The 12,404-nt window shown below is 37.8% G+C and overlaps 2 protein-coding genes across 2 annotated transcripts; both read right to left on the reverse strand.

Annotated features, from left to right (window-relative positions):
* Positions 1-662: 662 nt before the first annotated feature.
* On the reverse strand, positions 663-1,595 carry LOC123600848 (olfactory receptor 8D1). Its single transcript, XM_045483278.1, has one exon. The coding sequence runs from the start codon at positions 1,587-1,589 to the stop codon at positions 663-665; it is 927 nt and encodes a 308-aa protein (XP_045339234.1). The 5' UTR covers positions 1,590-1,595.
* An 8,943-nt stretch (positions 1,596-10,538) lies between these two features.
* LOC123602217 (olfactory receptor 8D2-like) lies at positions 10,539-11,504 on the reverse strand. The gene has a single exon (XM_045486564.1). The coding sequence runs from the start codon at positions 11,472-11,474 to the stop codon at positions 10,539-10,541; it is 936 nt and encodes a 311-aa protein (XP_045342520.1). The 5' UTR covers positions 11,475-11,504.
* Between the last annotated feature and the right edge of the window lie 900 nt (positions 11,505-12,404).

A 12,404-nucleotide genomic window follows, 5' to 3' on the forward strand; every position in this document is an offset into this window, starting at 1 on the left:
CCCCGTGTAGGGCTTTGTGCTGACAGCTCAGAGCCTGGAGCCTGCTTCGGATTCTGTGTCTCCCTCTCTCTCTCTGCCCCTCCCCCAGTCATGCTCTGTCTCTCTCTCTCTCTCTGTCTCTCAAAAATAAATAAACATTAAAAAATTTTTAAACAAAGAATTAATGGAGATCCCTAAATTCTACTCCTGAAACCAATATTGCCCTATAAGTTAACTAACTAGAATTTAAATAAAAACTTGAAACAAACAAAAAAAGAATAATGGATATCTGGGATGGAGTTACATACCTCTTAGCATTCTTATCAGGGGACAAGTTACCACCTTCTACACAGCAGGTATTCAATAAGCAAACACAGGATGTTAGGAATAAAAGAATAACACTGGAGAAAATATGAATTCTATCCTCTTCTACCACAGTAAGTGAGAAAAAATAAAACTATCTAAACTTCAGTTTTCTTGTCCAAAAATAAGAATACTAATACCCATTTTACTAAATGTCTTTTTATTTCATTGAGAAAATGGAATCAATTACAGATGGGGGAGTACTTTAACAATCCAGATAGGATGCATATTATAACAGAATAGCAAGGCAAAATGAACAAAAATAACATGCTTCACTAGAACCTTCATTTCTCCCATCTATAAATCTCCAAAAGCAAGACTCATTTCCTCACCAAAACCTTCCTCAATGCTTTCTTTACATCCTTGTTTCTCAGACTGTATATTAAAGGGTTCAGCATGGGGATCACTGTCGTGTAAAACACTGAGGACACCTTCTCCTGTTCCAGGGAGTTACTGGAAGGGGGCTTGAAATACATGAATGTGATTGACCCAAAGAAGATCCCCACAGCCATGAGATGAGAGCTGCAAGTTCCAAAAGCTTTGGACCGGCCCCCTGAGGATTGGATGTGAAGGATGCTATGGAAGATGAAGGCGTAGGAAATGAAGACAGCTAGCGTGGGCACCAAGGTGTTAAGTCCCGCAATGATAAAAAGCAGCTGCTCGTTGAGGTATGTATTGGAGCAGGAGAGATTGAGGAGAGGAAGGACATCACAGAAGTAATGGCTGATGATGTGGGATCTGCAGAAAGACAGTTTCATCATGGCACTTGTATGGGCCATGGCAGAGAGAAAGCCCAGGATGAAGGCAACCAGCACCAGCAGTGAGCAAACCGGAGAGGACATGATCACACTGTAAAGCAGGGGGCTACAGATAGCAACGTAGCGATCATATGCCATCACAGTCAGGAGGTAACCCTCAGCCACTACAAAAACTACAAAGAAAAACAGCTGTGCCATGCATTCAGAATAAAGGATCATATTCTTCTTCCCTAAGAAGTTCACCAGCATTTTGGGCGTAATGACAGAGGAATAGCAGAGATCGATGAAGGACAAGCTGCTGAGGAAGTAGTACATGGGGGTGTGAAGCCAAGGGCTTACTGTAATCAGGAGAATCAAGCCCAAGTTCCCCACCACTGTCACTATATAGATTCCCAGGAACAGGAGGAAGAGAGGCAGCTGGAGCTCTGGCCGCTGTGTTAAACCCACTAACACAAACTTAGTTGCCGTGGAATGATTTCCTGCAACCATTCTTCTCCAGAGATGTCTGTGGAAATGGAAAATCAGAAGTCCATTAACGCGGATTTTTACTTCCGGTCTAAACAAAACCAGACTTGCAAAAGGAAAGTTAACAGGAACACAGACTGAATCGTAGCTCTCATTATCGTTGGTCCTGTCTCCCTAAAGCACCCTGTGCTATTTTTATACTAGTATACACTTTTCCTTTTCCTTTGTTTCCCTCTTCCGTTCACAGAGCCTTTAATGAACGTCTCCCCAGTTAACTTGCTATGTGCTTGTATAATTTTACACACACGCACACACACACGTTTTGTCATTTGTTTAGAATGCAGGATAATATTATTACACACAATTTATCTTTGAGTCTTCCCTTCTCATTCAGAAAAACTTTTAGAATATTCTTCCAAGGCAACTGATGATTATAAATAGTGGTGTAATATTCAGTGATGTAGATATACCGCTATATATTATATCTTCTTATTGATGTGTTAACTTTTTTTCTGGATTAAAACATTGCTACCATCAAATACATTGTCATTTAAAAGTGTACACATTAAAATTTGTGTACACACACATACACATATTAGTATTTTATTTCCATAGAATAATTTCCCAGGAGAGATATTTATGGGTCAAGAAGTTTTATACATTTTTACTTGGTATAAATGGTACAACATCGATTTCCAGAAAACTATAATAATACACATTTTTGATAGCAATACATGAATGCCCTTTTTCCTGCATCCCCACTAGCAATATGTATTATCTGTTTTTGCCAGTGTGTTGAGTGTTCCATGGGAAGTCATTATTGCATTAACTTGTCCTTTTCTGTCTTCTAATGAATGTATCATAGGATACTGGCCATTTGAATTTATTCTATAAATTTCCTGTCGTATTATCACTTTCTTCATAATTTGTCTATTAGAGAAATTAACCTCTCCTCTGAATTGTGATATTCTTTTCAAATGTATTGCTTATGAATTAATTTTATTTGTGGGTATCATTGCTATATACATTTTAAAATCTTTAAATAACCACATATATTTGGTGTTTTTAATTCATAGATTCTAGATTTTCAGTCTTGATTAAAAAATGTTTCTATAAGTGAAATTTAGAGAACCCTTGAAGAGAAAAATTAAGCTCCAATGGTGGCTTCAGAATGTGCAGATGTGGATAAGAACATGAGGTATGGGATGGTCAGAGATTGATTATATGCATGAAATCATATATATTTTAGTCCTCTTGGAGAAACCACCAATATCACATATTATATCATTTTTTGTATGGTTTGAAAAACAAATCCATGAACTTCGGTAAGAAATATACCATGCTAATATTGTCCCTGGAACGTGGAAGGCACTAAGTGCAATTGTTCTGCATAAAAAAAAATCTGTTCAAAATATTACCCTATTGATTTGCCTCCCCAGTGTGAGAGCCACAAATTCCTTTTGGGGGGGGGGAGTCAAAGAAAGAGAGAGTCTTGGATGAAGTGAGACCAATCCAAAATCAACTGAGAACCAAAGAATGTGAATAATTCAATAGGAAGAGTAGGGAAAGAGCCCAGGCTTGGGGTCAAAGGATTATTGGTGGGAAATTTCAAAGAGGAACTTTTGAAATGAGCCCAGGCTGATGTTCATTAGTCATCACTGAACAGCAAAGACAGATAGAAGATGACTCTCCTGAAATGCTTTGCTGTCACTTCTTCAAGGGGAGTGAAATAGACTTCCTACCGAAACCCACTGAGGATACATGTTTGAATTTTGTTAAGGAATTTATAATACCTAGAGAAGGTGGTCTATCTATAGAAAAGGAGACTAGAAATGATAATGATTCCTCTTCCTTATTGATTGAATATTCCTTCTAAGTGCTTTACATATATTATCTTACTTAAGTCTTCAAAAACCCTTGAAATAGTAGGTACTATTTTAATTCCTATTTTATAGATGATGATACTGTGGCACATAAAATTTAGGAGTAAAATCAGGATTTAAATTTAGAGAATCTAGTGCCAGAGTCCATGTTCTTTTCCACTAAGCTCTTCTTCTTTTACTTAAATCCATTATTAACATCTATTATGAAATCTATTATTAACATCTTTTGCCTTCTAACTCATTATAAAACCCTAAGAGATAGACTGCAAGGAAATTTGGAATTATGAGATGTTGCAGAATGGTTCAGATTTCAAAATGTTTCAAGGAAAGGACAAACCTTGATGATGTGCCATGACAGGGATGGGGGTTCATGGTTTGTGAACAACATGGGGACACTGCACCCCCTGAAGTGGTTTAAAACAGGCCTAATAGAGATCCAGTGCAAACTTCTGGATCTCAGAATTTTACCTAATGCTGATTGTGGCTTGAAGGAAATACAGAAAGGAAAAGTATATATTTTTGGCATTTAAAGAACCTATTATCCAATAGAATATTGAATGTACTCAAAATTGTTTAAAGAACATTTCCATAGCACCTTTAAATGGGCACACTGAAGCACTGTGTGTTCATAGCCTACAGCTATGCATTTCCCAGACAATGCTCATAATGCTCTGTGAAGGAAAAAAAAAACACAAATAAACAAACAAAAAGTCCAACAGACGTGTTTCCATTTCCAGGTATTTCCATATGCCTCTCTTGTAAGTCTGCTATAAACATTTGTTCATTAGAAGCTCTGAATTGTACAACAAGAAAGAAATCCATCCAACTCTGTGAACTCAGTACTTCTTATATTTATTTGATAACAAAAATATTAAAGGAGCTTAACAAGAGTGAACTTAGAGCCAACTCAGAAAACCAATGAAAAAGCTTTGATATCAAAGGAAGCTTATTTCTAAGCTAACTTCCTTGCAGACCACTTTGCAACATGGGGCAAGTCATTTAACATAAACCTCAGTGTTATAACCTATGAAGCGAGAATGATAGTATCTGCTTCAAAGAAACATTGTGATAACAATATTTAAAGATTCATGATCTAAAAACACTAATTAAAATATAATGTTAAAAAGAAATAAATTCACTATAGAAAGGAATACAATATGAAGAAACAGAAATATACCCTTTGTATGCAGAAAAACATGTATGTTTCTTATTCATTCTAGATTCTTCACCTTGGTATGAATGGTGAAAATATTTTAAGCATTTGGGGTGGCTAGGGTTTCAAACTTTTGTTTCTATATTTGGAAATTTCGAAAGGGGGTGGAAGTGTTGAGCCATTTGGGAGGAGCTGGGGCACAGAAGTTTCTTTATCTCAAAGGGTGTAAATCCTTTTGGCAAGTGCTTCTGAAGCCAGGAGGAAACAATGCATTAACTAAACAAGATGAAAGGACTCTTACTCTATCTCCTAGTGGCCTGAGAATATTCCTTCAAGTAGATGAGAGGTAGGGATTTATGTTTAATATTCTGTCCAGTAATTAATACTCTACCTGCAATTGTGTCTGCCCTTGTATCTATAACTCTTAGAGACTTGTTGTGTAGGCTGGTGTACAAGAAGATGAGGAAAACTAATAAATGCATAAACAGGAAGCACTTCAGGGAAGCAAAAGCTTCAGAGTCATATGGAAAGTCCAGTGACATTCTCTGCACAAGAGCTGGATGAGCACAGCTGCAGGAGGCTCTGACCCAATTTATGAAGAAGTGACAAGGCAGCATTAATGGAAAAGGAGAATGGAGGACATAACCAAGTGGAAAGGATAGTGGGGCAAGTGCCCCTGGTAAAGCCAAAGAATTGCACATGGTTAGTGTTGTTGCCAATAGCCAACCAGGCTTCTATTAGATGGGAGTACAACTGCCATAAATGAAACTGGACACTTACCTGGTACCGAACAGAGACTGAAGTTCTCAGGAATTGTTTACTTTGCTTATACACAGAGTCTTGCTATAGCCAAGAAAGAGCAAAGCCTCTTCTGTTGCCTAATGTGCACGTTTATATGTCAATGAATGAATTATTTAGTTGGCTAAAAGCAAAGGATTAAAATCCATCTGGAGTACTAACTCTCTGGATCTTGCAGCAAATCATACTTAGTTTCCCTAGTCTTAAAAGCAAGAGAGTAACCTGACATGCAATTTTATTTGAGGTTTCTCAAGCATAAGCATATCATTAGAAATACTTAACTCCCCTGCATTCATAGGTCCCCAAAGACCTATTGAGCCTAGAGATTACTGGTGTTTTCAGTATTTAATAAGGCTTTGCAAAAATAATATCATCCTCTTTCCCCTTCCCATTACTATATTTCCCAAGAGTAGTACATTTCCTGAAAGAAGTTTCTTATTTTATATTTTCATGTTACCAGTGGAGATTCAGAAACACAAAGAAATTAGATCAATGGTTCCCAAAAGTCTGCAGTCAGGTGCTGGTTCTTCAATACTATTTCATCAGTCAGTTTAAAAAAAAAAAAAGGAGAAAAATAATGAAATGTAAAATTTTTCTTAAATCTAAACACTGTCCTTTGTTTTTCTTTTTTTATTGTAGTAAACATATATATGACATAAAATTTACCATTTTAATCATTTTAAGTGTCTAGTTTTATGGCACTAAGTACATTCACATTGTAATGAAGTCATCATCCCCATCTATCTCCAGAACATTTTAATCTCCCTCAACTGAGACTCTGCACTCCTTAAACAATAATTCCCCATCCTCTCTCTCCCTCACCCCTGGCAACCAATTTTCTACTTTTTGACTCCTTGGATTTGATTACTCTAGGTACTGCATATGAGTGGAATCATGCAGTATTTCTTTTTTTGTGTTTGGCTTATTTCACTTAGCATAATGTCTTCGAGATTCATCCAGGTTGTAGCCATTGTCAGAATTTTTTTTAAGGCTGAATAATTTTCCATTGTATGTGTGTACCATATTTTGTTTAGCCATTTATCCACCAATGGAACTTGGGTTGCTTCTACCTTTTGGCTATTGTAAATAATGTTGCCATGAGCATTGGCGCATATAATGTTCTTTTGACCACAATAACCGTGTTACTCTGAGGAAATCGTTGAGACTCTGGGACTCAGTTTCTCACCAGTGAGGTAACAGGACTTGAGTAAATTATTTCTCAAATTTCTTAATGCTATAAGTTTTATAATAAGGAAGACTTATACCAAAAGCAGAAGGGCATTTTTTTTGTGTGTGATCCAGCTAGTCTTTTATTCAGAAATCATGTTAAAAATATTTTCTTTTCTTTTTTAATGCTTTTGTTCAAATTCTAGCTGGTTAACATACAGTGTATTATTAGTTTCAGGTGTACAGTATAGTGATTCAATACCTCCACACAGCACCTGGTGCTTATCGTAACAAGTGCACTCCTTTATCTCTATCATTTATGATAACCCATATCATAACCAGAGTAACCCATCCCCCATCCACTTTCATCCCAATAATTGTTCATCATGAGGAGGTAGAAAGAGCCCTGGGTTGACATTCAAGAGACTCTATCTCCAGTCCTGGTCCATGATCTGTGTTTCATTTTCTCATCTGTAAAATAACCCTATATGCTTCATAGGGAAGTCATAAAATGAAATAATATATAACACAAAATTAGTTTTGTAAATTATGAAGTGCTACGAGAAGGAACTAATAAACTCTATAACCAACCTCAAAGATAACCCAGAACATACGAATACTTAATATTCTGCCACTCATATAATTTCTCTCTTCTCACCCACGCAGATATCTTCCTGGACAAAATTATTCTGTACGGAAGCAGTGGTGGAGGTGGATTGCTGGCCAAGTATGGCAGATAGGACCTATTCCTGCTGTCTTAGAAACTATCAGACTAAAATCAAGAAGGGCAAATAAAATGGAAGAGGCTCTACTTGTTTTTTTTTTTGTTTTTTTTTTTTTTGAGAGAGAGAGACAGACAGACAGAGACAGAGACAGAGACAGAGAGCTTTAAGCAGACTCCATGCCTAGCCTGGAGCTCGGAGCCTGATGCAGGGCTCAGTCTCATGACGATGAGATCATGACCTGAGCCAAAATCAAGCATCAGATACTTAATGTACTGAGCCACCCAGGCACCCCAGAAGAGACTCTACTCTTAAACAATCCAAGGAATCAAATGGTTCCATGAGTGAGATGAAGTGAGATCATCATAACTGGCTCCAGTAATGGTGCTCAATGAATAACCTTTTTCTAGGCATTCAGACATGTACCCTGAAAGACTTACAGTTCAAATTTTGTGGTTTTATGACTAGTAGAGTTTGAGTCATTTTTTTTTTCCACACTCTTGCTTCAACCAGTCCTCTAAGAATCCCAGATAGCACATAGAATTTTATTTTTTTATGTTTAAACATTTTTAATTTTTTTACATATTTAAAATTTATGTTTTTTATTTTGAGAGAGAGCAGGGGTGGAGAGAGGGAGGGGCAGGGAGAGAGGGTAGAGAGAGAGAATCCCAAGCGGGCTCCCAGCTCAGCACGGAGCCAGATGCAGAACCCTAGAACATGTAATTTTTAACTAATCTCATAGGTCCTTGTTTCCCAGGGGCTCTGCGGGAGGCTGAAAGATGTCTCCCAAAGGATATTTACCTCCTAATTCCTGAAGCTTGTGAATACTACCTTTTATGTCAAAAAGGACTTTGCAGATGTGACTCAGTTAAAGATCTTCAGAGAGGGGGAGTATTCTGGATTATCCAGGCAGGCTCTAAATGCAATCAAATGTATGCTTATAAGAGAAAGCACTAGAAGAGGAGGCAATGTGACCACAGAAGTAGAGATCGAAGTGCTGCAGCCACAATCCAAGGCATTTCACCAGAAGGCAGAGGAGGCAAAGAACAGATTGTCCCCTAGAGCTTTCAGAAGGAACTAGGCTCTGCCATCCACTTTGATTTGATGCGACAACACTAATTTGGATGTAAGATCTCCAGAACTGTGAGACAATAGACTTCTGTTGTGATTTTGTTTTTTTTGCAGTAGCCACAGGAAATGAATACAGGGCCCAACACAAAGATCTGTCAATAGCCCCTTGTGAGGATTTTCTCACACATTTCACATCCCTACCTAAAAGCTGTGCGCAGACCAAGAACTTAGCAAACAGACTAAAGGCAGTATAGCATCTCGTCCCACATACCAATGGTGGTGGTATGCAAATGTGAAATGTGAGAAAAAGCCCCTCAATTTGACAAAAAGTGTGCCTCTCTGTAACTTACTCCCATTTAACCTGGTTATGCCCTGTGGCAAGAATAAGTTCCACAGCTAAAAACCTCAGCCCTTCTATTTGTAGGCTAACCACCCCCATATCTGTTTTACATCTCTATCCTCTTATTGTACTTTATATTTTTAGAAAGTATTCCATGATATTATACATTTGTCTCCTTGTTTACTGTCTTTCTTTGAAATGAAAACCTTAATCTCATGAAGGAAAGGACTTTGTGTTTTTTGTTCATTCTTTTATCGCCAGTAAGAGAGGACATTCTCAGGCATGTACTGGGCTTTCAGAAATATTTATTAAGTGAATGAGCAAGAGAGACTAAATCAATGAATGTATTATTTCAAGTCTTTCATCATGACCATATTCCTCAGAATATACAAGGGGCCAGTGGCCCTTGAAAACTGGTAGCCACTGAATAAACTGCGTTCAAATGCAAGTTGTCTGATCACTATGGTGCTAATGAGGACTGGAACTTTTCCCATTTTAAGTACTGAAGTGCATCTAATGCAAACAAGATAACATTAACTTTTTAGGCAGCTATACTGTGTACTTATATTGACTCTATTGTCACCAAAATCCTTAATTCTCTCCCACTGTCTTCATTTCTGCAGAAGTAATGAATCTTATATTATGCATTTGCCTTTTAAGCTCACTGAATATATCCATCACTCCAGCTTCTAGAGGTCTTTAAGAATCATGGTTTTGTTGTCCATTACATTAACTGTTCTCACAACTTCACAGCATCTGCAAGTCTGGTTAAAACTTCTTTGAGATTCACATTTAAGTCAGGGACAAAACCAAAGCTGCAAAATATTATAGCTTGATTCCCAGCCACCTCAAGCATATAACTTCCAAGAAGGAGCTCTACACTTAAGAGTAGAGTGAGCTGGAGGTTATGCATTGTTGTCTGGAATGCTGTTCCAATGCAAGAAATCACCAGGGAGACTGTGTTTCTGTTCTCTGAGGAGGTCCCTGAAGCAAAGTCCCTGAACCAAAGAGAAATGGTAGATATACCCAAAATCACAAGATCAAAACCTCTATATGAGATACAGAAGGTAGGAAAGAACTATAGAATTTAGTCAGAAAGAAAGATCATTGTCATTAAAATTATTATTCTAATACAAAATTAAAAATTAATTCAACTCTCTAAATTGGAGCCATGCTATAGTCACAGCCTAAGGGATGGCCTCCAAGGGAGGCAAGGTAGGACTTCAGGGTAGCTATTATTGATATGTACTGAATCTATATAAGTTGTTGATGAGACTAAGCTAATGTCATCTCTTCCCCTAACCTTCATGCTGAACCTACTCTTCTCTCTATCTCCCTCTGTCTCTCTCCCTGACACCCTCCACATAGGCCACAATCCACCTACAAATTGTTCTTCACTCTAAGTACTACCGCCCCACAGCTCTGTCTTGATATTCTTAGCATCTCACTATAAAGCCCTATGGATTGAAAACAACTCTCTCAGAAAGTTTAAAGACACCTTTCTTCCTGTCCTCCAGTAGTTCTCAATCAATTAACATCACCCTTCTTCAAACACAACCCTTAACTCACTCTCTAGTTATCAAGCACTTTCAAAATTAATATTTAATCTAACATATTATTAATTCAAATACATGTAAAATTTCCAAAGATTATATTGACTATCAGAAAATCTTATTGTCTGAAAAATCTCCAAAAATGCCTCAATCGTTCTCAAGTATGAAACGCATATTTTGTAAGTAATGGTGAATTTTATCTCTGGCAGAGAGAAAGAAATTACACAGAGCCCATGACTTTTCATCTGGTTCATTTTTTTCTTGCTCCCTCAGAGAATGCCTTTAGTCAGCATGACCACCTTCCCCCAACCACCTTTCTCAGTGCGTCCTTCACATCTTTGTTCCTCAGGCTGTAGATCATGGGATTCAGCATGGGGATCACCATGGTGTAAAACACTGAGGACACCTTCTTCTGTTCCATAGTATTGCTAGAAGGGGGTTTGAAATACATGAATGTGATAGATCCAAAAAAGATACCCACAGCCATGAGATGAGAGCTACAGGTGCCAAAGGCTTTGGACCGTCCCTCAGCAGAGTGAATATGGAGGATGCTCGAAAGGATGAAAGCATAAGAGATGAGTACAGCCAGTGTAGGTACTAAGGTATTAACTCCTCCAATAATAAACAGCAGTATCTCATTGATGTGGGTGCTGGAGCAAGAGAGAGTCAACAAGGGGAGAATATCACAAAAATAATGCCTAACAACATGAGACCCACAGAAGGACAATACTGACATGTGGGTAGTATGGACTGTAGCCCCAAACAAACCCAGTGAATATACCACAGCCATCATTATGGAGCAGACCCTGTGGGACATGATAATATTGTAAAGCAGTGGGCTACAGATGGCTACATAACGGTCATATGCCATGGCAGTCAGAAGGTAGCCTTCTGCAATTACAAAAACAAGGAAGAAATAAAGCTGAGTCATGCATGCCAAAAAGGAGATAATGTTCTTCTCAGATATGAAGTTCACCAGCATTTTTGGGGTAATGACTGAGGAGTAGCAGAGATCAATGAATGACAGATGACTGAGAAAATAATACATTGGAGAGTGAAGTTGAGAACTGATAGCAATTAAGAGGATCATGCCCAGGTTCCCCACCACTGTGACCACATATATTCCAAGGAACAGTAAAAAGAGTGGCAACTGAAGCTCTGGGTGTTTTGTTAACCCTTCAAGGATAAACTCAGTCATGGAGGAATGATTTGAAGTAGCCATTTCTTACAAGATATTATCTGCAGACAGAAATAAGAGCAAATAGGTGAATTAGAGTTGTTGTTTTTTGTTTTTTATGATTTCCAAGGCAGAATGACATGCTATGTGTTGATTGGTTCCCTCCCTCACCTGTTTCATGACTTGATCCTTTCCATGGATTTAAGAGGTCAAGAACAAAGACCACAAGTGTAACCCAGAGACTTGTTTCCACCAAACACTCAAATGCACCCCTTTAAGTCAGAACTCTTTCATTTTGCTCCCAGGCTTACACCCCTAAATGACCCCACTTGCAAAGAAAACACAAACTTTCGAAACCTAATTAGTTTTTCATTAATATCATTAATAGAATATGGTTCATCCTTTCTTTGGGAATATACCGATAGAACCTTCAGACTTGGTTGCAACATGGCTTTGAGTCTAGCTCTGATGATTTAAAGCAGTCTGTTTCAATTTTCCAGCCCATCTATATGAGTCAACATAATGAATATTCTCTAAAACTGAGAACTTAGAAATGGAAAAGGCTTTTATAAAGAGACTGTGAATATAAAAAACAAAATTATAGAAATGGCTCTAATCATTCTCCCACTCCATCCTGTGAATAGAAAACTTCAGTAGGCCAGGAAATTCTTTTTAATGTAGATAAGGTTGACAGAAATGTGGGGCCAAAGGCTATTAGACTATATTTTAAACTTTTCCTGTTCAAGAAATAGCAAAGAAGACTGGCTTTCACCTGTAGTACCTGACCAATCAACAAAGCAGTGTTTCCCTCTTGACTCTTCCCTGTTGTCCATAATTAGAGGCCAAACTCTCACTGGCCTTTCTCTTACAGTTATACCTCAGAACTGGAAGATTTCTGCTCTCCTGACTTAGTTTCCCCTTAAATCCAACCAAAAGATTCAGGGAAAAAGATTTCCTGCTTTCACTTGATACATT

Source organism: Leopardus geoffroyi, chromosome D1, assembly GCF_018350155.1.
Source record: "Leopardus geoffroyi isolate Oge1 chromosome D1, O.geoffroyi_Oge1_pat1.0, whole genome shotgun sequence".
NCBI lineage: Eukaryota > Metazoa > Chordata > Mammalia > Carnivora > Felidae > Leopardus > Leopardus geoffroyi.